General features: G+C 48.1%; 1 protein-coding gene across 3 annotated transcripts in view; it reads left to right on the forward strand.

Moving 5' to 3' along the window:
• Positions 1 to 801: 801 nt before the first annotated feature.
• Positions 802 to 25,276, forward strand: part of SEL1L3 (SEL1L family member 3) — a gene marked incomplete at its 5' end in the record, with an annotated part of 96,150 nt that continues 71,675 nt past the window's right edge. For all 3 annotated transcript variants that reach the window (XM_084234044.1, XM_084234046.1, XM_084234045.1), the window contains 3 exons: positions 802 to 966; positions 14,250 to 14,820; positions 25,053 to 25,179. In XM_084234044.1, the coding sequence (XP_084090170.1) occupies positions 802 to 966; positions 14,250 to 14,820; positions 25,053 to 25,179 (863 nt within the window). The remainder of the gene's footprint in view (positions 967 to 14,249; positions 14,821 to 25,052; positions 25,180 to 25,276) is intronic.

Genomic DNA, 25,276 nt, shown 5'->3' on the forward strand with positions numbered 1-25,276 from the left:
AACATCCAGAACGTGCGGCGAGCCAGTCCGCAGGGCGGGGCGCAACCCGGGCCGAAATGTGCGGGCGGAGAGGCCGCTCCACCCCAGCAGGTGGACAGGTGGAGGTTGGCCGGGGTCAAAATCCACGCGGAGGAGCAGGAAGCTGGGCCGCCGCGCGGCGCCTCTCCAGGGGGCACCCTCGCCGCGCGTCCGGCGGGAATGGCGCCCTCGCCAAACAGCAGCCGAACAAAAACCCATTGCCCGGGCGGGAACTGGGCTGCGCGGCCGGCGCACGGAGCGGGTGGGGGCGCCGGCTGCGGGGGGCGGGTGGCACGAGACGAGGAGGGGGAGCCAGGGCAGGGACAAAGTGGGGAAAAAGAGGGGGTGAGCGAGAGGTGAGAGTGGACGAAGCGGGGCGCGGGGAGGGGCGCGCACGGAAGGCCGGGCCGGGGGCGCGCGGGGAGCCGGCCGGGCGGGGGGCGGCGGCCGGGGGGCGGGACCTGGGCCGCTCGGAACCCGCGCGGGCGCCGGTCGCCCCCAGGGGCGGCAGCCCGGGGCCGCGCGGAGCCGCCCGGAGGCGGGCTGGGCAGCGCGCAGGGGCGGGAGGGGACGGGGCTGGGAGGCGGGGAGGAGCCGGCGCCGGGCTGGGGCTGCGGGGGCGGCGCGCGCGGCAGTGGCGGCGCGGCGGGTCGGGCGGCGGCGGCAGGTGGCCCCGCGCGCGGCGGCCGGCCCGGCCGGGGGCGGGCGCGAAGGTGGCGCCTCGGGCGGGGGCCGGTCCCTGCACCAGGTGACCTGTTCCGGCCCGGATCCGGCGGTCTCGCCATGCAGCGGCGCGGCGCGGGGCTCGGGTGGCCGCGGCAGCAGCAGCGACAGCCCCCGCCGCCGGCGGTCGGGCCCCGGGCCGCAGCCATGGCCCCCCCGAGCGGCGGCACCCCCCTGGGCCTCGGCGGGCGCCCTGCCTGCGCGCTGCTCCTGCTCTGCTACCTGGTGAGCGCGGGATCCTGCCCGGGTCCTCCCCGGCGCGCGGGGCCCCGGGGGCGCGGGTGGGGGCGGCCTGGATTCCCCGCCGCGCGGGGCGGGTGCGGCGCGGCGAGTTTTCGCTCTTCCTCGCCGCTGCGCCCCGGGCGCTCCCGGCACCTGGGATGGTTGCCGGGGCGCGGAGAGGGGCGCGTGGACCGGACTTGCCGCGCTGCGCTCTCGCTGGGGTCCCTTCCTCTCGCTCCCAGACTCGCTCCGGACCCGGGTCCGGTGCCCCCCAGGCCCGGTTCGGGCCCCCCCGGCTCCACCTGGGGACCTCACTGCCGCGCGTCCCTCCCCACCCCGCGGCGCACGGCTCTCGGGCTCCCTCCCTCCCGGTCCTGGGCTTCCCTCGGAATCTTCTTGCGGCTTGTTTCCTTCCCGTGCCCAACTTCGCCTCTCTCCCCGCGGGAGTGCTCCCTGCCTCTGCCCTGCTTTGAGTTTCCACCCGGTTCTCGTGGCCCGGACCGTGGTCTGCCAGCGTCCCCGGCGCCCAGCCTCGCGTTTCCAGCGTTCTTCAACTCTTGCGTGGTCACTCCAGCCAAGTTGCGGCTGCCAGGAAGAAATCTAGTTCTTGGTAACACGCTTACCGCCAGAGTGGTGACTTTCGCTACGTCTTGAACAGTCATTTCGTGCGTTTGGCTTTTGGGCACGCCAGCCTCCAGTGTGCACACTTCTTGGCTTCTGTTTTAGTCATCAACTAAATGGCAGTAACCTATTTTTCAAAAACCAAGTCATTTAAAATGCCAGAGTAATTTAGACCCTCAGAACAAAGTGGGAGAGTATTTCTCAGTTTCTTTGATGACTTTCTTCTGCTTTGAATTCTGCTAAACAACAGTCAGTTTACAGCAGGTGACACCCTTCCTGTCCAGCCAACCTGATGTTCCAGGATCCTGCAGAAACCTTGGGTTATCTCGCCATATATTACTGTAAATAAATGAAATGGAAAATGCTGAATCATGAAACTGATGTAATAGGAAATTCACAGAATGCTAAAAATTTTTTTTTTGAGCAGTGTCAATGGCCCACAATTCTTTTCATTTATGTGGCATTATTTGGAGTCTTTCTTCTTGTAAGCTAAAAAACTGCTTAGGAGATGCTGGCAGGAGTTAGAATTTGATTCTAAAGAAATTTGCCACCTTGCCCAAGTTTCTTTTAATGTGCTTTTCTTCTTGGGTGTTTCATTTCGTGAAGTAAGAGGGTGTAAAAATGCAAATTACAGTCTGCTTTTGCATCTACCTGTTGAGCAATCCATGCTTTTCCTTGTATTTTAAAATTCGCCCGTTCCCAATTTTGTGCTTGGGTCTACTTATATTTTCATAAGAACTTGTCAGTTAACATGAATGATTTTCTCCCCCCAAGAGATATTATTTAATATTTATGGCACAGGGCTACAGTACACAGGTGCATATGTAAAACTGCCACAACAAATGACAGGGTTTCAGTTTAAACAGATGATCGCCGTCCATAAGGTGCTGGTACCTGCAGAGGCGGAAATGATGTAGTAGAGCAGCATGTGAAACATGAAGGTACAGGTGGTCTGGAAAGTTCAACGTGAAAATCCCAAGACCTGCCAGGGGAGACTACTTTTTGGCAGTCCCAACAGTTCGGAGTAACAGGACCAAAGCCTGAAGGCCTAATTGGTCAGTGAGAACAGAGACGGAGAAAACAAGTATTGAGGTTGTGTGTGACCACAGGGGGCTTAAGAGAATAGAGCAGAGTGGGAAAATGATCTGCAGATACACTGGTGTGCTGATGAGGTAGTCGGGCACCCCAAAGATGTTGGAAGGTACTGTGATGTGAAATAACTAGAATGTGGATCCATGCCCTGGCAGACAAGGAAGGCATGGATTTTGGAACTCTCTGGAGAGGGAAACATGGTGCTTCTTGACTGTATATTTCTTTCTTTTTTTTTATGTTTATTTTTTTTAAATAAATTTTATTTTTATATTCCCCATACAATTGCAATCCCCTTATTTTGACCCCAATCCCTCCCCTCCCTGCTCCCCACCCCCCATAGAGTATCTCTGGTTCATAGTTTTTTGTTGATTTTGATTTTTACTTTCTTATAGTTGTTCATTTTCCTGGTCCCTTATTTAAGTTTTCTAGATTCCTGCTATGAGTGAGACCATCTGGTATTTTTCTTTTTCTTTCTGGCTTATTTCGCTGAGCATGATCCCTTCCAGCGCCATCCATGTTGCTGCAAATTGCATGTTTTTATCTTTTTTGAATGCTGAGTAATATTCCATGGTGTATATGTACCACATCTTCTTGATCCCTTAACTGTATATTTTTTCCCAGTGGGTTCAGATTTGTTACTGTGAGAAAAAGAGCCATAAACAAGAAAGCAATGTTGCAACTAAGTGAGGTGTTGCAAGCCCATGGAAACAAAAGTGTGATGAGGAGGGTGGACTTTCTTTTTTTTTTTCCTAAAGGTCTACCGGCTTATAGAGGTTTTGCTCTAAGGTTAAGTGCTCCCTGAAATAATGCTGAAAAGTAAGATTCTTAATCTTGGAAAAGTTCAGGGTATAAATTGAAAAAATGTAAATACCTACATGAGACAACAGAGGAAGAAAAGCTTAATTATGTACATTCTGCTCATCAAGAAATACTGGGGAGTGGGAAGGTAGAGGTAGAACAGAATAGTTAATAGGATCTCAGGAATATGTAAACTCTAGACACCATCCCATACTTTGGAAGGCTAAATAATAATGGTAGTTTGCAATGTGCTAAGTCATTTATGTACAGTATTCAATATTAATCATCTTAGCAGTGACCCTGTGAAGGAGGAACTCATATGGGCCCCATTCAGAAGAGGAAATTGAGGCTCAGAGAGGGTAAGTTACCCCAGGCCTCAGAGAAATTCTGACCTTGAAACTCAAGTGTCTCTGCTTCCAGAGCCCCAGTTCATAGACATGCTAGCATATTGCCTTTTGGATTCTGCTTGTAACCCATTCCCCTCATGCATAGATGTATGGACCATTAGCAAAGCTCTTGCAATTAGCTGCTAGTGTGCAACTGGCCAGGATGTGAGGTCATGTCTAAAGTAGCCTAAAATATACAAGGCAGGAAGCACAGACCACAGAATAGAAGCAGGATGTTAAAGAGAAAAAAAAAAAGTAAAATCAGAAAGTATTTGCCACACATGATGGAAAGATAAAGGATTGGGTCTTTGTGTAACCCAGAAGTAGCTGGTGGGGGTTAGCACTGCAGTTTGTGTGAATGTGTGTCCAGGTGAGGAGCTGAGTATGTGCCGTGAAATGCATTCCAAAGCCAGATTGTCTGTGATTTGGGCACCAGTTATCGGGACCTGTTATTCCTACCTATTTGCTTATTTGCCAGGGCTGGAGGTTAAGAGTGGCTTTCTGAACAGATGCCTGGACGGGCCTGCCCTCTTGGGAGCATGCTTCCTGAAACCAAGGTCCAGAGGCCACAGGCATCTTCCTTATCCATCCGCTGGGCCAGAATAACTCTCAGTAGCAGCCCAAGAACAGTGCTGTGACTGTAGCTAGGATACTGCCAAAGCATGAATAATTGTGATGAGGCCTGAAAGATAAGTCACGGAATGATGCCAAGCAGATTTCTGAAAAGATGATCCCTGGTTCCAGCAGCTGCCAGAAAATTCTGGGGGTCACCAAAGGTGAAGCTGCAGAGAGCCTCCTCAGAGAGGGTGAGGCCCTCGAAAGCAAAAGGTAATGGAATTGCTTTCACCGAGGTCACAAACTAGCTGTGTGGTCCACACAGGACGGGCTCTGCCCGAATCTCTTCCAGCCTTAAACCTTTGCTCCTCCAGACTTGCCAAAAATAGCCCAAGTCTGCCCGGGCCCATCTGTGACAGTGCGACGCGTGGCTGGAGTTCTGTCCATTCCCAATTCTGGTCTCGAACATCTAGTTTTGTCTTACATGAGAAAGCAGATCTCACAATGGCTGGTATTGGTGTCAGCTGTAGAGCTGAAATATTCAGAATGGGATTTTATGCTTGTTAGAAAACCAGAAACAAAGACGAGGACACCAGCAGCACAGATGTATGTGGGGATCGTTAATAGACAATGAGCGGGACAAAGTCTTGGACAGCATTCTTCGTAAATGAACATAGACCGTCCGCTGCATGCCCAGAGTAGTCATTAACTCCTTACTCTGTGTAACGCACACCTAAGAAGTTTAAAGCAGGTGTAGAGGTGCCCAGTTATCCAGCTTGGGGAGCATGGTTATGGACATTTGAAACACAGATTATCCTCAAACTTCAGCTCAGTCTGTAGCTTCCTCTGGCGTCCGAACCCGAGCTCTGAAAATCTCCCGGGTGATGGTGTTTGTCTTTCCCTTTTATTCCAGTTGGCAAAAGCGTGGGAGGAACCATGAATTGGCGGAAAGGAAGAACCTGAGTAATAAAGATGCAGGCAATGCACTGAGAAGATGAGGAGAGTCAGGGAACCCACAAATAGCCTACAGCACATCCAGTTACCTTGTGTACGGGCTCACCCCTCCCCCTGAGAAAGGTCTGAGGGGCAGGAGGGCCCTATGGCCTATTTGTCATTACAGGGAGAATCTGTTTTGGTGTTTATTTGTCTCCCATCCCCACTGAAAAAGGACTTAATGGATCTGTGGAGTGGGCTCTGTGTGGTGAGTGTTTTTGTGAGTATGAATGTCTTCCCCAGGCAGAGGACCTGATTGGGGGGGACTGTAACTCCCAACACTTTCAAGATGGAAGTGAGTCCAGACACCCTCAAGTCAGTGAGTTGGGTGAGGGCATTATTTGGGGTGTTCCTGGAAGATAGAGGCCTAATGTCGATGCTTTGGAGTCTGTAGATGTGAATTTGAACTTTGGTTCTGCTTTTTAGTGGCTGGCTGGTCTTGGACAAGTTACTTACCCCTTTGAATCTATTCCATTTCCTCAGCTCTAGAATGAAATGCTGTGGGGTTGTTGTGGGGATAAAGTTTGAAGGGAGAAGTTCTATCAAGTCCTATGTGAGAGTGTGAGGTTAGATGGGAGAAGAAAGGCTGAGCACCCAATGCCTGGCAGGATAGTAGGTGTTCAGTGAAGTCAAACTGAACCAGAGCTGGTATGGATACTCTGGCATGATTTGAGTTAGAAGGAAATGGCATGTCAAATAGTACTAAAGAGCACTTAGTACCACGTGATCACATTAAAGGGGAGAGCGGAGCCGACACAGTGGAGAATATTGACGTCTGTAGCCAGCGCTCAGGCTTGGGAAGGCTTAGTGGTCAAGTGGGAACCATTTCCGAAGGCATATCTTGATTTCGATGTCCACATTGACATCATCACCCATTTTTGCTTAATTGCATGTTTTGTTGACATAAACAGAATTTTTGCTTATTTCTAGTCAGCAGAAATTGGAAAAGTAGGCCTTTTAAGCCAATGCAATTACCTTTTTGACCTATGGAACATTTGATCCAGCCAGTTTGGAGAGAAATGCTCAAGAGCCAAGGTTTTCTCGGGTGACTGATGGGGCCGAAAGGACTAGAATGAGAAAAACATTCCATTATTGTTTGCACCTCAGACAAACCCTCATACACGTGTAAGTGTAAGCGAACTTTCCTTAGTGAGACGTGAATGATTAAAGAGTTTCCAGTCTCTGTCCCTTCCTTATATAACAAGTGGATCATATAGGAAACAGGGTCAAGTTTTCTCATCTCTTTGAAACAAGGGAGGGTTATTAGAATAGTATTTTCTTATTGATTTTATTTAAAGGAATCAGATGCAGTCATCCTAAAAGAAGGTTAGGCAGTATTGATAGATATCTTTTCCCATCCCGAAGACGAAATTCATCTGTATCTTGATTCCCTGGCTGAATTGAATGCATTTAAATCTCCTATTGTGGGCCTTTTACCACGATCACATAATCCGGACCCATTTCTTCCTTTCTAAGAAGATTTGCAATACGTACACCATTACACAAAGACAAAGGAATCTGTGTTTTGTGACTGTGTGTGAAGATGTCAAATTTGACCTTGACTAGTGACTTTACTCACTTCTGGTAAAAACAGATGCTTGAGGGCTGTGGCTTCTTTCTGAATCCAGCTCAGCTGTTGCAGAGTGGACCTGTAGCTTCCAGGGCGAAACATCTGTGTGACTGCCTAACTGGCATAACCGAGGGACACCGGAATTCCCCGAAACCCCGAATCTCTTGCTTACAGCTGCAGTACATTTGGACTTCGCTTAAAGGCACCATCTCTGTGAGGCTGGCTTAGAAGTGTGAGCTGGACCGAAGCACCTCTTCATTATCACACATTATCACATTCATGTGGATGAACTTGACAGATGAGCAGGGCTCCAATGGGGTGGAGGATAGGAAAGTGTTCAGGTTTAATTTAATTTTTTTTTTTTGGTGTGGGGAAATGGAAAAGTTCTAAAATGGAGAGCTACTGTCAAAAAGGTGGGGAGGGACTTGGTAGCCAGGAGTCATCATCCCATATAGGGAAGGTGGGCGCCAGAGTGCCACCTTACCTAAACTCAGTCTCCCAGGGGCCCAGTGAGAGAAGGCTCTGGGTTCTTCAGAAGGAGGTTAAGGAGACCTGATGGAAAATAGAGGCCTGAGGCCAACCCCGGTGGTGCAGGCGGTTGAGCGCAGCGCTGTGAAACTGTCCGCAGCCTCTGCAGCACTGGTTTTATCCCGGCCGACCGGCCGGCGCAGCAGACCTCTCCTGTCTGGCCCACTGCTCCCCTCAGCAGTGTATTTCGTCAGTCTGCCTGTTCTGTTCTCCACTCTGTCTCTGGTGAATCCTCTCACCCTCCCGCACATCTGGTCTGTACCCCAGTTCTTCTATAAATAAAAAAATAAATCTTTAAAAAAAAATAGAGGCCTGGCAAGCCACCCCAACCCGTGCCCCCCCTTCCTGCCCTTCACAAATAGGGAAGTTGTGAACCTCTGGAAAGGGTAGTAGGGACTTAAGACTGGATCAAGACTTTTGGTTTATATGTAGGTGTCCCCCGGGGCTGTGGGGCAGTGGCCTGGGCTGGACCGTCAAGGCACCTGCCAGCCAAGCCCACGCCTGGTCCTTTATTTCAGCCAGGAACCCTTATCCAAAGCTTACTTACCGTGACATGACAAGTTCTGTTTTAGAAGCTAGAAACACAACAATGAATGAGACATGGACCCTGACCTCATAATTTTTAAACAAAGGAACATTTGGGTGATTTTTAGCTTCTGTTAATGCAACCTGGCAAGTGAAAATACCTATGAAGGCTGGACACGTGTCATGCCTGTAGCTGCAACTCTTCAAGTTAATTGCCTTATTTTCCTGGCAGGAAACAGCTCATAACCACACACATGACTTGAGCCAGGAAATCAGCTTCAGCTTAATCAATATTTAGAGTGTGATGTGTGGCTAATCAGTGTGGGTTTTGTACATAACAGAGGTGGCCACAACTCAGGGTGCAGCAGCTGCCCACTGGGCCTGCTCCAATCCACTGGCTGCCAACTTCCTTTACTGTACTGGTACCTGAAAGACTGCAGCCTGTCACGCTTTGTTGAGGGATTTAGACCATGCCCTGGACTAGCCATATGCAGTGATTTTGAGTTCCTGTTTTGGGGCCAGCAAATCCCAATATTACTGAGAAAACATTGCCATATCCCTGAGGTTGCTCTTACACCCTAGCTGTCGCTCATGCTTCTGCTGCTTGTTCAGTAATCTCTTGTCTAGCTCCCAGCTTCTCGTCCTCCTTAGGTTATTATTGAAAGAAACAACAGCAAGATCCCTGGTGGCCTAGGGCTAAGTGTCAGCACTATTACCATTACCAGCTGAGTTCGATCCCCGGCCAGGGAGCTGACCCACAAAAGGCATAACAGACCTCTCCTGTGTATTTCAGTCACATCTTTTACATGCCTTAGCAGTGTATTTCAGTCAGTCCACCTGTTCTGTTCCCCATTCTGTCTCTGGTGAATCCTCTCAAACACCCCTCCCTCCCCGCCGGCCCCTCTGGCCAATACCCAGTTCTTCTACACACACAAAAAAAACCCCAAAACCAAAAAAACAGTAGCAAGCTGTCAAGCTTGGCCAGCAGGGAATCTTAAAGTAAAAAATCCACCCTCATCCAAGACATATGTGAAATTATGCCTTATTGGGGTGTTTATCTCTTTTCTCCAATGTGATCATTTTTTGAGAAAGCATACTCTGTGTTCTTCAGCATTCTAGATTAACCTCAGTCATCTAGAACATTGGCCCATGGGCCAACCCAGCTGTTTTGTGAACAAAGTTGTACAGGGTGCCAGCTGTGCCCATCCCTTGAAACCCTGGCAACGTCCTTGATACCATAAGGTGCTGAGTGGTTGTGATGGACACTGGGAGGCCTAAAAACCTACATATATTTACCATATGGCTCTATTTCACAGGAAAGGGTGATGATCTCCAATCTAGAACAGTTGTTCTCCCTTAGAAAGACAAGGTGAGCCACAAAGGTGAGCCACCTATGTAGTTGCAATTTTTTCTTTAATTAGACAGGTTAAAAAAGTAAAAGGTGAAATTTATTTGAGGAACATTTTATTTAATCCACTGTATCTTATTATCATTTCAACATGTCATCCAGAGAAAGAGATATTTTACCTTTTTTTTTAGATTAACTCTTTGAAATCAAGCATCAGTTTTACACTTACAGCACCTCCAACCTGGACCAGCCACATTACAAGAGCTCCCATATCAGATAGCCTCCCTCTAGAACTCATCAACCGTGGATTTACTTCGCTGCACTTGAGACATTGAAGCAGGTGGAAATGAACTCACCTTCCTATATGTATATGGAGATTCCTTTAAAGCTGATTTCCAGGGAAGCCCCTGGAGAGGTCACCCAGTCAGGTGTCTCAGTACCTTTACTCTGGAAGGTCACCACTGATCTTGCCAAGTACGGGGAGCCATGGGTCACCAAGTAGCACTGAAGCCGCGCTCAGCACGCGGCTCTTATTAATGCGCAAAAGTGGATGGAAGCATTTTTAGCAATAAGATGTAAACTAATGAGCATCGTTAATAACTGCACTCTGCAATGAAATCTCATGAACTCAAATAGCCTCTCCCCAGCATTGTGTTTAAAAGAGGTTTTCACTGGAGTTCCTAGTGTCAGCATTAAAAGGGTGATGAAAAAAAAAATCAAAGTGAGAGAACTGGACGTGGGTGAGGTTTTAAGGTATAGTACATGAAAAGAATAAGGGAGAGGTCTTAAGTCATTCTTTGAAAAGGAACACAATGTGATATTTAACTTACCACAGCATGTCCGGGGCTCTGCTCCCTATTGTCTCACTAAGCAAATGTCTCTTAGCTGTGTAATAGAGGAAGAGAGGCACCAAGGCGTTGGCCTGAGGGGTACCAGCGGCTGCTGTGCTGGGCTGACTTGCCTCAGTGTAACTGCCTCCTGCTTCAGCTGAACTCTGTTCTGGGCTTCACATCCTGATTCACTTTTTAAAAAAAAATTTTTGAGATATCATTCATTGGCAACACTGTATAGGTTCGGAGATTGCCTTTTCTCACCCAGCCTGCCTCCAAATGCCCATGCTTGATTCGTGTCTTGAGAAGGAGGCTACATCTTGGCACATCTGGCCAGATGAATAAACCACGGCTTTGGGACAAATGCCGGGTGCATCTCTATTCATACAGAATTCAGCCTGGAGTTCCCAGGCAGCCGTGAAATGTCAAGTCTGTAGTCTCGCTGTTGTGTGCGCTGGGGTGCAGACGTGGGAGTGCAGGGAAGGAGCCAGTGTCTGGGCTGGCCGCTGCGAGCCACCAGCTGGGATATGTTGGGGAAAATCACCTCTCTGTTGCCATTTCCTCTTCCGAGAAAACGGCACAGAAGGGCCGGCTCGTCACCGAGCGCTCATCCTCTGCAACATTCTCTGCTCTTAATTATAAGATTATTTTTTATATTTGTTTCCCCCCCTGTAATTTGGAAGCATAAGTGAGAACATAAAACAGACCTCTCGCTGTGGGGGCGGACAGTGTGGTCTGTACCCCCTGTTTACATATTTCTTCCCACAGGTTTCCCATGACTAATCAGAAGCCACGGCCAGCCCTCTGCTACTCTCCTAACATTTGGAGAAGCTACATTTTCCATTTCATCTTTCAGGCTGCTGCTTCTCTCCTCGCTTTCCCCCACTTTTGGGGGGACTAGTCATAGAGTACAAAATTGAAAAGACAAGGAAGGATAAATAGTACAGATCTGTCTCTAACATGTGCCGTTCTCTGTGCAAGCTCCCAGCGCATGTGTAGAGCTAAGCGGGTATATATATAATATCTATATATACCACATATGCATATATAGTATGCATATATATATTTTTCCTTTTTAAAAAATTCTGAACAGTATTTCTGAAGTTTGCTTTAAAAAAAAAAAAGCCCAAACTTTGGAGATCATGCCATCATTTGTCCTTGATGATCATCTTTAAATAATAGCTGTGTAGTACTCCACGGTGGGGGAGGCCCTCTCAATGGACATTTGGGTTTTCTAGCTATCTCTGGCTGTTAGAAGCATTGCTCAGTAAGAATTTGCACATAAATCCTTTCGCACAATTTTGAGCATAAAATCATTGAGGCTAAGATCCTAGAAGAGGAATGATTGGCCCAGAGGCTGGGTGCATTTATGGTTTTTTTTTAAAGATTTATTTATGTATACAAGAGCTGGGGTACAGGCCAGAGATGTGGGGGATGAGAAGATTAACCAGAGACAGCGGGGAATAGATCAGGCAGACTGGCTGAAATACACTGCTGAGGGAAGCAGCGGGCAAGACAGGAGAGGTCTGCTCGCCATGTGGGTTTCTCCCTGGCCGGCCGGGGAGCGAACTCATGCTGCAGAGGCTGCAGACAGCTTCATAGTGCGGTGCTTAACCTCTTGTGCCACCAGGGAGGCCTACGTTTATGTTTTTGATGCCTGGCCACCCTCTACAGAGATAACGCCCGTCAGCAGCACCGGAGGGCCAGCGCCTCCTGCACTCTGGCCAGTACGATGTGTAACGGGCCTTTTTTGATCTCTGAATCTGATAGGTTAAAAATGGGATCTCAGTGCAGTTTCAGTTTGCCTTTCGTTTCCACTGAGTGAGAACTTACGTATTGATGGACTCTGTCGTTTGCTCACTTTTTTTTGATCGTCAATCTTGTTTCTAATTGACTGTCAGTGCTTTAAAGTGGAAACACCATCGCCTTTTACAGAAACTTTCATTGATTCTTTGCTGTCAGTATCAAGCCTGCATTCCTCAGGCTGGGATTCAGCATCCTCCAGAGTAAGGGCCCTGCCTTTCTTCTCAACCTCATTTTCCCCTGTTCTTTCGTGCATTTACCCCCCCAAACCAAGCTGCTTGCTAGTCCCCAAATACATCCAGGTGTTTCCCTGCCTCTGGCCCCTTCTTAGGCTGTTTGTACCACTTACAGCCTCTTCCCCAAAGAATGTCTCTTCCTCCTAAAGCCACCTGAAAACGCTTCCTCCAGCAGAGCCAGTCCCAGAGCCCTCCTCAGGATGGGTCCCACCTGGTGTCCTGTGCCTTTAGGGTGGCTGCTTGTTTGCCTGGAGCTCCGACTCTGTCCTGCCTGTGTCATTTATTTGCAAACATGCCCCCTTCATACTTGACTTACATCTTATCCACTTTGGCTTCTCCTACTGTCCTCAGCCAACACTGAAGGAAGGCGTCCTTATTTCTTTCTTCTTTGGAGAAGACACAGTGACCTTTTTTTAAAATTGTGGTAAAGTTGTGCACAGCATAAAATTTTTATCATTTTAACCACTTTTAAGTGTGTAGTTCAGTGACAGCATACTCACACAGAGGCAGCCATCACACCCTTCATTCCAAAGCTCTTTGCATCACCCCAAACTCACACTCTGGGAGTAGCAGACAATAAATCCTCCTTCCCTTCTCACCCCAGCCCCTGGCCGCCACCATGCTCATTTCTGCCTCTGGGAATCTGATGACTTGTTACCTCATAGAAGTGGAATCACGTAGTATTTATTTTTGTGACTGGCTTGTTTCGTTTAGCATAATGTCCTCCAAGTTCACCCATCCTAGAGTAAGTGTCAGAACTTCCTTCCTTTTGAAGACTAAATAAACTCCATTGTGTAACTGGTATTATCCATCTGTTCATCCACTAATGGACATTTGGGTTATTTCCACCTTTTGTCTATTGTGAAAAATGCTGCTGTGGACACTGGGGTGTGTGTCTGTGACTCTCTTTGAGTCCCCACTGTCAAGTCTGGGGATACTCAGAAGCGGGATTTCTGGATCTTTTTGCAATTCTTCTGCGTGTGGAAGATCTGCTGTGCTGTTTTCCATAGTGGCTGCACCGTTTTTACCTTCCACCAAGGGTGCCCAAGGGGCCCAGTTTCTCTGCATCCTCTCACCACTTGTTCTCTGTGCTTAATTGCCGCTTGCATGGGTGTGAAATGGTCCAAAGTAACCCTTATGCTATTGTATTCTGGGTGCCTGAACCATCAAGTCATATTTAGAAGAACTCTGAGCATCCATAGGTCAGTGCCTTGTGCTGCAAGCATTGCCTTGATTTCATGACTGAACTTCCCAGATTGTCTCTGGAAGGAATAGCCACATAGAAAGGACTTTGTCCTTCCGAAAACTGGATTAAAGAAAACAAAGCCCAACACCATATGCCGCTAAGTCTATGGCACACGTGGCACCAAGTCTGGTGCAGGAATCCAACAGCACAGGCTGTGGTCCAAGCCTCTGTGTGTGATGTGGAGCAATGAAAACCTCCTGCTGGCTGGTCCGGCATGCATGCTTGTCCTGGCTCTGAACTAGCGGGACAAAAGGGGCCAGCTTGGCCTCCCTGGCATGTTCCTTTTCTGGTGCACTTTGAACTGTTCATTCCCCCTTTGATTTGGCTGCATCTGATCACCGTGTGAAGTCAGGACAATAGTTTGGAAATGTCTGAAGCTGGATTGTCTCGCTTTGCCTCTTAGGCAGGTTCACTGCTACTGTATTTCTTATGAACTAGCTCCTCCCTTTGAAGACCAACTCTGGAGTGGATTGCCAAGTAGCTTTGAAAGTCACATTTTCATCAGCAGCTGCCACTGAGTCCGGGGACAGGTTTTCATGTGGCCTGGTCCTTCCTTTCTGGTGTGCGTGTTGGTTTGTCCCTGATAGTTCAGTAGTGATTTTCACAGCGCTTGTCTTCCACCTCCATGGCTTTCGGTAGAGGATATTTTTTATTAGAAGGATATTTTTTATCACAGAAAAAGAGTGATTCCTATATCTGTTAACAGGATGGTTTTCAAACTCTGTTTCTTTCTCCCTTTTTTTTTCCCTTTTCAGAATTTTGTGCCATCGCTGGGCAGGCAGACATCCCTGACGACGTCGGTGATCCCCAACGCCGAGCAGAGCGTGGTTTACAAAGACTTTATTTATTTCACCGTCTTTGAAGGGAATGTGCGCAATGTCTCTGAAGTCTCGGTTGAGTATTTATGCTCTCAGCCTTGTGTTGTCAACTTGGAAGCAGTCGTTTCATCTGAGTTCAGAAGTAGCATTCCTGTGTACAAAAAAAGGTGGAAGAACGAGAAACATCTTCACACCAGTAGGACACAAATAGTACATGTGAAATTTCCAAGCATCATGGTGTACAGAGATGACTACTTCATCCGACACTCCATCTCTGTCTCCGCGGTGATACTACGCGCCTGGATTACTCACAGATATGGTGGCGGGGACTTGAATGTTAAATGGGAGGAAAACCTGCTCCGTGCGGTAGCCAAGAATTACACCCTGCTGAAGACGGTCCCCCCTTTTGAACGCCCTTTCAAAGACCATCAAGTGTGCCTCGAGTGGAACATGGACTATATTTGGAACCTCTGGGCCAACAAGATCCCCCAGTGTCCTCTCGAAAACGGTAGGTCATTTGTCTGGCCAGGAACAAGTCTCCATTTTTTTTGAAAGTTGCGTCATAGGAGGGTGGAGGACACAAGGAAAGGAAGGGACGTGCTGAGCCTGTAATGTTGGACTCTGGGGACAGAAAAGGAGGAAAGTAGAAAGGCCAGAGAGGAGTAAGGTCAGGCAGGAATAGGAATGAGCATGAGGGAGGGAATGGCGCCTTGGAAGGGGGACCCTGACAGGGGTGGATCTGCTGTACGTTGGACAGGAGTCTTAATGCCACTGAAAGGAGGATTGGGAAAAGCTCCCCCTCTCCTTCCCCTTGCAAATCCCACAAGTGTGAGTTATTTTAAGTGGGGTGTTTTGTCCTGGAGGAGATGAGAACCAGAAGGAGCCTGTCAGAGAGGAAGGTGGCAGCACGCGGTGGTTTTCCGCCAAGCGGATCTGGCTTCGACTCGCGACTCCCCTCCTGTTTATGTAACCTTGAGTTTTGGGGGCCTCAGCTTTCTTCTCTGTAGGATGGGGATAATAAGGAACCATCCCCTCAGAGAAGGGTGGTGAGAATTCAATGAGATGCCATTTGCTTGTGCGTAGTTGACACTCAGTAAAAAGTCGCCATGAGAATGATGGAATTGCAAATCTACTTCTTACCCTAAATGCCACATGGTCACAGCCCCAGGGGCTCCTGTGCCCCTTTTCAGCTCCCTTGGGCCCCTGGGTTGGAGAGTTGCACTTAGAAGAAGGTGCCTCAAGCTCTGTCCCTGGACACCAGGAGCAGCCTGCTATGTAGGTGGCCTGAGCTCCTGCCCACTCTTCCCGCTGCCCCATAACAGGGAGCCTCCTAGATGTGCCCCTGGGTACCTGCTTGGGATCTGGCCGTTTCCTAAAGTGTGACCCTACACTCACCTGTGATGGAACCGTTCCGTGCTCTGGCGGCTAATGCAAATTCCCGTGCCCCATTCATAACCAACTTGGTTAGGATTTTGGGGGCAGAACCCTGAAATTAGCATTTTGAGCATCTTCCCAGGAGTCCAGTTTACCCTGAAGCTTGATCTAATACTATCAGTGACAGCAAAGCTGATTCAGATTTCACCAGTTTTAGCATGCACTTGTGTGTTTAAGTGTCTCGTTCTCTACACTCTCATCTTATACTTTGGTTTAATCACAGAAATCTTTATCTGGCACATTCCATGTTTGTGCAGTGCTTTAAAAAGAGAGATAGCTAGAAGACAAATTCTCTCTCTCTCTCTCTCTCTCTGTGTGTGTGTTGGGGGCCGGGTGGAGTGGGTAATTAAATGTTTGAAATCGTCAAGCTGCTTGCATGTTGATGATCAATGTCATCCCTCTTCCAGCCAGAGCCCATGCTAGCAACTGTCTGGAGTGCCTTCCGCAGGGACACCTAATTTGTTAAGGAGAAGGAAGCACGGGGCACACACGGCCACAGTTTTGCTTTGCCTCCGATTTTGTCAGAGCTTAATGATTCCATTTCATGTTTGGCAAATCGCATATTTCTCATTGAAGAATGACTGAATTGCAAGCTTGAAGTTTTCAAATGAAGTCATTTATGAACTGGCTGAGTTCTTAGGGTGCCTGAATGTACCCCCAAAATGTGAAGTGGCTTTTTTTCTTTTGTTATTTCTTCCCTCAGTCATGGGCTCAGGAATAGCACAGCAGGACTTTGCACCCCACCTTCTTCAGACTGTTACTTTTGGGGTAGGAAGGGATCTCATTAAAGCATAACAGAGAGGAAAATCTTTTCAAGGAATCAAAGTCCCTGAAAGTATGGGGGAGCTCTGTGCATACTCAAAAACAGCCCTGTCTGCACAGCTCTGATTTGTTCACTAAAAGGAAAGAGGATTTCCTCTCCACCTGTTTTAAAAGACAAATTAAAAGCACATTTGTAGCAACAGCTCTGTGCAAAGTGTCCCCCACCTGATTCTTGATCTCAGTCTGAGGGTGCGAGAGGTCCAGGCCTCTTAGCAGGTCTTCTCATTCTGCTCTTGGTGGATAAGAGCCAAGTCAGAACAGCAGGGAGGCATTAGTGCACTGTGGGGTGCCTTTCCTGTCTGTCCCTGCATAGTCTGCAGCCAGCACTAATGTGGGATGTGGGGGGACATGTGGGGTGTGGGGGGACATGTGCTGTGTCAAGCACCTGCTGTCCTATTAGGACCCCTCATCCGAGCCGAAGCACCCCCTGATTTGCCTTCATTTTCTTTTTCATTTATGAAGAGACTGTCAAAAGTCCCCAAGCAGGGTGCTCTGTGAGTGTGGCAGGAGCGCCCGGCCACAGAGATGGGCTTGGGGTAGGGGCCCCAGAGTGAGAGGGTGCTGGCCCCACCAGACCCCTCTGTAGCTAGTTCCCTTTCCCAGGAGGTGCCAGGCCTGGCTGGGGTCTGTTGTGGGTGGAAGGGCAGCAGATCTCTGCCCAGGCTTGCTGAGTTATCCTGCCCCTCTCAGCAGTCAGCAGCCTTAGTGCAGCAGACCTCTCCTGCCTCGCCCACTGCTCCTCTCAGCAGTGTATTTCAGTAGATCTGCCTGTTCTGCTCCCCACTCTCTCCAGTGACTGCTCTCACCCACCCCCCCACAACTCTGGTCTACAACCCAGTTCTTGAATGTATAAATAAATAAATAGCCAAGACTGGGCCACGCATCCTTCTGTGGCACCTGCTGCATTTCTGGCGTGGGTCCTAGGTGGCCAGGCACACCACGGCTGCACTTCCTGACGTCTGTTTCCTCAGGGGAGGGGACTGTTAGCTGTTGTCCCTCACCAGTCATGTGTGCACCTGACTCATGGGAGCTCACCGAGAGACAGACAAATCACACACACAGGCCTCTAACTCGAGGGGTGCACTTGAGCCCTCCCCTAGCCTCCTAGCGTGAGATGTCAGACCTGAGGCCTCCACCTTTAGGCTATCCCGCGTGTTCAGTCGCGTCTCACCACGCCTGGTCCTGTCATGCTGGTCCAAGCCACTGTTGGCCCAGCCTGGGCTCCCTGCTGTGCCCTCATCCCACACAGCAGCTGGTGAAAGTAGGTTCCATTACCCCACAGGCAGGGAGGGTCAACCTGGGCTATGGAATCTGCCCACCCCCTTGCTATCCCCTCTGCCAAGCTCCCTCCTTGCCCGCACAGGTTGTGCACTTCTCTGTGAACACCCAAGTTCATTCCCATCGAGGGGCTGGGCGTTAGCTCCCTGCACCGAACATGCTCCTGCCCATCACTTCCAGTCTCCTTCCCTTACCTCATTCATACCCCGCACCAGAGCCATCTCTCCAGAGGTGCTTTCCTTGCACCTCATCTGAGACCCCACCCCACCACCCCGCCCCACGATTATCTACTCTATTTTCCTTTATAGCCTTTTCACCTCCTGGACCTTGTAATTAAATTCATTTAATTGCTTATTTGCCCAGTGGGTGTTTCCATATTAGAACGCAAGCTCTGTAAGGCCTGGGTCTTGGTTTGCTTTGTTCTGGTGCCCAGCGCTGGCAGTGCCCAGCAGATGGGCAGTATCTATCTGAGTGGCAAATGCTTATAGCCAAAGGGCAAGGCCCGTCTCTCTCTTGTGCTTATGTGTGACCTGCACACTGACAGCATCCTCACAGGGCTGTTGCCACCTTAGCAGGCATGCAGGGCCCAGGCTGCTGTGGCCTTCCTGGGGCTGCGCTGGGTAAGGCTGCAACCTACGGGGCACTGATGTGCTCTTGCAGCCAGTGTGAGCTCACTGCCCCTGCCTGCCCTTATAGTCTGAGTCTGACTCCCCTAGGTCTTGCAGCTCCTTTTATTGGGAAGAGGTGCCATCCTTGACCACTTCCTGCCTCCTGACAACCTGCCCTTCCTCATCCTCCTGACAAAATCATACCCATATTTCAACCAGCACCTCAAATTTCCACCCCTCTCCATTTTCCACTCTAAAGCCCCCCACCCAGCACTGCTGCTTTTGAATCCCCATGATCAGAAATTAAATTTCCATCCCCTGGCATCCCCTGCCCTCCCCCCCCCCATGTGATGTGTACTCCACTGTCAAAGCTACAGAATTCCGAGAGGTAGAGTCACTTGGCTAAGGTCACACAGGGAGTGATGATGAGCGGGATTGGAGCCCAGCTAGTTCCAGTCCCGAGCTCCACGCACGACCCTTAGGCTGCTGCTGGGCGATGTCATGGAGACATTTATTTTAAGTGGTTCATTCATTTAGAAAATATCATTGTGCAGTCTTTATGTGCTGGGCACTTTCTTAGGCTTCTTCCTAGAGGAGGTAACCTCTGAACGGAGACGTGAAGGTTGAGTTGTTTTCACAGTCAGAAATTGAGCAGGGGAAGGGCGTCCAGGCGGAAGGCTGAGCGCGAGCCTGGCACACAGAAGAGAAAATGCCTGCTGGCGGGGGAGACGGAAGGAGCCCACGTCCCTCGAGGTGAGGAACGGCCAGCAGGGCTGTCATGCAGGCCCACTGGTGTCCAGGAGGCTTCTGAGGCTGAGTCTGTGTGGGTGAGAAAGGGCTGTTCCGAAGCTCTGTCTCGGGCTGGAAATGTGATTTCACACGCGCTGTGTCTCTGCTCAGGTAGAGTCTCAGGTGTGAGCTGGGCAACTCAACGCATCAGAGTGGACCTGCAGGTCGGGGCCACACTGTGAAGATCTTTAAATGCTGTGCTCAGAGGGTATTAAATGTGTTAAGGGGGCATTAAACAGCCTGCCCCTCTATCCATCCCTGGATGGACGGTTTATGTCCCTCTCTCTTAGCTCAGAAACTGAGGAACACGATGACTTTCTTCTTTTCCATTCTCTCTTCCTGTCACTAAAACTTCATTCTCATCTCAGATCCAGTGGGTTGAAAGCATGATTTCTTTTTTAAAGATTTTATTTATTTATTTATTTATACAAGCACTGGGTACAGTCAGAAGTGCGGGAGGGTGAGAGAATTCACCAGAGCCAGAGCGGGGAACAGAACAGGCAGACTGACGAAGTACACTGCTGAGGGGAGCAGCGGGTGCGGCAGGAGAGGTCTGCGCGCCATGTGGGACCCTCACCTGGTGGCCAGGGATCGAGCCGGCGCTGCAGAGGCCGCAGGCAGCTTCACAACCCAGCGCTCAACCGCTGCGCCACCGGGGAGGCCCTGAAAGCATGATTTCTTATAACAAAATTCCATGATAACAAAATAATGGAAGACTAAGTCAAATATTGCTGCCAGGCTACCTGTCATCAAGGTGCTTTGTGTAATGATAACAGCCGTGTACTTGGCACCCAAGGGGGTTGGGGGAGAAAAGACCTTGCTCCTTTTTTCTCCGCTGTTAATCACTGAGTCTGAGATTTTCAATAAGAACACTAATTAATGCCTAGCATCTGCGTGGCCTTTTACAAGTTTCAAAACACCTTTTCTACACACATTGTCTCATTGAATCCTCATGATACTGTTGGGCGAGAGTGTTATTCTCGTCCTGTCTTTACAGAGAGGAGACTGTGGCTCCGGGAGCTGGTTTAACTGGAGCCTAAGCTTTCTAGCTCTTAGAATTTGCTGGGTTGCCGCTCAGAAATATGCTAATACAGCCCTCACCCAGGTTCTAAATTAGAAGGAATGCTCTTTATTTGGGGTTGAATTTTTACCGACGTGAATCATTCTGTTCTCACCCACTGGACTTTGTTTCTTTGAAGTGGATTCAGCAGCCTGGCAGCCCCGGGGCGGGCACACCTCCTCCTCCAGCATGGAAATGCTCAGAGATGCTCTCTTCTTTTTTAGCTAAAAAAGTAATGCTCGTACCTGGTAAAAAATTCAGATAATGGAAAGGGTTTCTGGGAAGAGTAAGTCCCCACCCAGTCCTGTCTCACAGTCCCTTCCTGGAGGCAAACTCAGCACGCTAGCTTCTTGTGCCTCCTGCCAGAACCATCCTCTGCTCATAGAAGATTCAGTTGATGGCACCTTCTCTTCCAGCATGCATGGGAGGATGCTCTAACTCTGTCCTGGTCTCATTAACGAAATCTAGAGATCTTCATATATCAGCCCAGGTGTCACCACTTCATTCTTTTCAATAGCTGCATAGCGTTCATTGGCTGACCAGGTTTATTTCACCTGTCCGCAGCTGGCGGCCATACAGGTCACTTCTAGTCTTTTACTGTTAATAACAAGAAGTAACACAGAGGTACGTTCCGAGGATAAATTACTAGGAGTGGAATTTATTTTATTCTTAAGACCCTTAGTAGTGAATATTCTCCAGACTTCCTTAGTAACCCCCTCACTGTCTTTGGGGAGATGTTCTGACCTAAATCATACTTGCTAGAAAGGGAGAGCTTTTGCTTTCTGGCTTGGCTTGAAAGAAGATAAAACAGCCCCTTTCTTAATGCACTGTTTGGAAAGTGTTACTGAAGGATCCTTGTTCTGGCATTAGTGGGTGAGAGAACCTTAGCTTCTGTCCTTTGCGGGTCTGCATTCAGATACACAATCACAAAATATCTAGCTCTGAGCTAGATATTTTCATGCATCATGTCAGTCTTTTCAACAATGTCATGCTGCTTTTAATCTCATTGTTGATAAAGAAACTGAGGTGTTGATGGAAATGAAGTAACTGGACTAAGGAGTGGGGTCAGAAATGCGTGCTGTGAGTGCAGAATGAGGTCGCCTGAAATAGAACTGAAGTTCTAAAAGTATAGAAAGCAAAAATGATGAGAAAAGGAAAAATGACAATTATTAAAATTTATTTTTTCCATCTGCCTATCTTCTTAAGCTAAACAAAAAAGTGTCTTTACATCATCTGCATATTTTCTAACTGGATTTTTAAAAATTCCTACACACTGATATTTAAAGTAATTATCAATATAGTTGGAATAATGCACATTTTTGCAATTTTTTCTATTCGTTTTCTCTTGTTTCCTATTTTGTCTTCCACATTGTCTCTGCCTTTTGTGGCTTTTATTCAGCAGTCACACTCTTCCTTGCGTTGAGGTGATTTTTGATGTCTCCATGGATGGGCAGAGGATCTCCGGGCATGCTTTTGCTGTTTAAAGTACAACTGCCTAGGACCGTGTCACATGCAAACAAGACCTCCCCAGAGCAGATTCTGTGTCAACCTCTGGTCACCCCTTTGAATTAGAGAATGGGATGTGTAAATCCTGTTCCCAAGCATCCAACTTACCCCCAAATATTTAACAACTAGGAAGAGATTTTGGGGAGCCTGTTAGTCTCCCTGGCGCTAGTGCCTAAACAGGGTGGGGCAGGAGGTCTCAGCTGAGGCAGCTCCACCCTGAACGGGCCAGGGCCCACAATGGTGGTGGGCTTCAGAGGTGCAAGGCTGCCTCCCAGCTCATCAATATAGACACATTTCTGGGTTGTAACAACCAGTGCAGCTCACAGGGCCAGGTGAGCTAGCACCGGTCTGCTTCCCTCTGGGAGGGCTTCGGAAATGTGATGTGATTTACTAAGAAGCCCACTGAATTGTGGCAGGAGAGCTGGTTTGAGTTATATCTGCACAGCCTTCAACAACACACTTTCCTTGTCTCTAAATACGGTGTTTGCACCATATAGTACCAAATGCTGCTTTTTCCTTTAAAATTTGAAGAAAAGAAATCAGAAAAAATGGTCCAGGGGATTGGGTTCCGAACTTGAACTGTTTCCCTGGCATTTCACCAGAATGATGCCTAAACTCCCCCTTCAAAATCAGCCAAAGAGGTGAATTTGGGGGAAGAATCTGAAAGAAGCAAGGTGGTTATTTGGCTTGGGCAGCATGAGGCACCTTCCTCAATTGCGGAAGGTGTTATGCAAAGGAGCGAGGTTCAAATCCTGACTTGGCTTTGTTCATATGTTCATTCATTCATTCACTCACTCCCTGAATATTGAGGAGTTTCTATTAAGTGTTGAGCTGGGTTCTGAAGATGGGATAATGAATGACCTAACATTTCTTGTTCTCTTGGATCTTGTGTTCTGGAGAAAATTGGGCAAACCACTTGACCTCTCTGGATTTAAGTCTTTCTACCTGTAAATGCTCTCGCGACTCTCCATTCCAGCGCCTCTGTTAGACAGCACTAATCAATTACAGCACGCCAAGCAGCCACAGCCAGTTACTAGAAAACAAATCTCTATCTTATCTTGGGCTAGAGGAATTCTTAAGTCCTTTCCTGCTCCCAAATCTCCTTCTGATTGTTTCTAGTTAAAAGGGGAGGCAATATTATACTGAAGGAAAATGCAGTAGCACTCCAAATCAGGGCATGGCTGAAGCTACAGATTTTGCAAGCTACAGATTTTAAAACCATCATTTTGGTTTTATTGGCTACAAAAGATAGGAGTTTTGTAGAATTATTTTGGATCTTTGGGGCTTAGATTTTCCTTCCACCGTCTCTTCTGCAAGCTCAAGTCATTTACTTTGATTCCTGGATAAGGGAGAGGCTGGTCAGCATTCACTTTGAACGCCTTTCGCTTTGGAAATCCCCTTTCTGCAGGCTCCCTTTACTGGAGTTAGGTCAGGCAGAATCAAAGTCTGCTCATTTTGATACGACTTTCTGCTACTCACTAGACGCCTCACCAGCAGTTGCTAGCAGAAGACATCCTAGGGGCTGCCGTGGCGGCCATCTGTCCCCTTATGTTCCTCTCCACACATGGAGCCAAACCAAGGTTGGACCGAGACCCCGAAGACACTCTTACTGTCTTTGCATTTCTCATCTTTCCTCCCTGCCCCATAACAGACCAGCAAGTCCAGTGTGTCCAAATTGGGCCCAAATTACAAAGAAAAAATTTAAAGCCTTTTGTTGGAATTGTGGTATCACTTCACTATTTTGGGTTTGTAAGTCTGTCGCTACCTGTAACAGCAGTTAGGTTTGTGGGCGTTGAGGAAATGTTGGCTTATTTGATCTGTTAGATATTTACACAGGGGGCAGAAATTGTGAAAAATTTACTCTTATGGTTTCCAAGGAACCAGAGGCAGCTCTCTCTATAATAAAACACTTCTCCCCATTGAGGAACAAGAACAGGGGTGCCCTGTGCTGCAGGCTGGAGCTCTTATATTTTGTGCCCATGTTGGCATTTTGTAACTTAAACAGAAGCCAACTCTTCCTTCTCCGAGAAGCCCAGGAAAATAGATTATTTCCATCCATTTAATTATGGATGTTTAAACCACGGAATCTTTTAGGAAAGAGAAAAGTGATCTTTATTACTAAGTTGAGTTCAGGGAATTCTTGTGAGGGAGCTGGTAATGGGAAATAAATCCCTATTAGCTTTGTTTAAAGCAGTAAGAAATAAGTATAGGTATCATAACACTACTCTCCCTTTAAGATTTGTTATGCGCATCCCTCTATTTTGGAGTCACAGAATTTTTCCACATTTGTGAAGTAAAGTAGAAGGCTCCCTAGTTTCCAGATGTGTGGGCAAGTTTTGCTCAGTGTAACATGTTGGGAATATTGGGAAAGTCTGTACAGAAGGAAAACAAGACTATGATTTCATGAGGATGGATTCTGAAACCAAACTGCTGAATTTGAATCCCACCTCTTCTCTTATTATTCAGTCCTCTAAGACTCAGTTTTTTCCTCTGTTAAATGGGAATAATAATAAAACCTATTTCATACATTATTGTGAATTTGAATGAGATTATTCCTGAAATGTGTTTCGCGTGGTGCCTGACATATTCGAAGTGTTGAACGAATGTGTTATTTTGGCAGCTGCACCATCATTTCCTCCTCAGACTGGAATAAGGATCAGAATTATATAAAGATAAGAATTATATGACTATATAGGATGAATTTATATTATGTAATACATATATTATTATTTACACACACACACACACATATATATAGATCTAGAGAGAGAGTGTGTTTGTGTGTGTGTGTATTTGCAGGAGTTTGGAACATAGTGTGTCTTACTGAAGCCTTAGCTGCTACTATTATCACACAAAATCAAAATACTTTCCCGGGTATTAGAAGGGCTGCAGATCAAGTGGTTAAGCACACATAGGACCTGAGCTGAGAAATTTCGCTCTACGGCTTACTAGCTCTGTGACCTAGGGCGAATTACCTTAACTCTGCCTCAGACTTTCCAGCTGCAAAATGGGACGAATAGAATCTACTTTATAAGGTTATACTGAAAACAATGAGATGATTCAGTAAAGTGCTTAACAGGTGCCTGGCATAGAGTCAGTGTTCTAGAACTGTTTGCTGATATTTTCAGAGCATTTCGTTGAAATGTTTGATTAGAGTCAAGCAGAGGGCTCCAGGGAGAATGTGACTTGAGAAGCCATGTTTTCCCCAAAGTAACTGAGAGGCGGTTGTCTTGCTGTTTGCAGATGCTGTCACCCTCCTGAGCTTTGTCTACGCCTCCAGTGGAGAAAACACGGGAATCGTGAAGAAGATCCCCAGGTTTCAGAACCGAGAGCTGGAAGCCACCCGACACCAGCGGATAGACTACCCAGTGTAAGAACAGGCAGGGAGGGGGCAGCTGGGATCTTGCCTTTTATCTGAGGACCAGGGCAGGCAGTGGAATCCCTTTGGAGAACGCTCCTTTGCAATA

The sequence above is a fragment of the Talpa europaea genome (genome assembly GCF_964194135.1).
Source record: "Talpa europaea genome assembly, chromosome: 5".
Classification (NCBI taxonomy): Eukaryota; Metazoa; Chordata; class Mammalia; order Eulipotyphla; family Talpidae; genus Talpa; species Talpa europaea.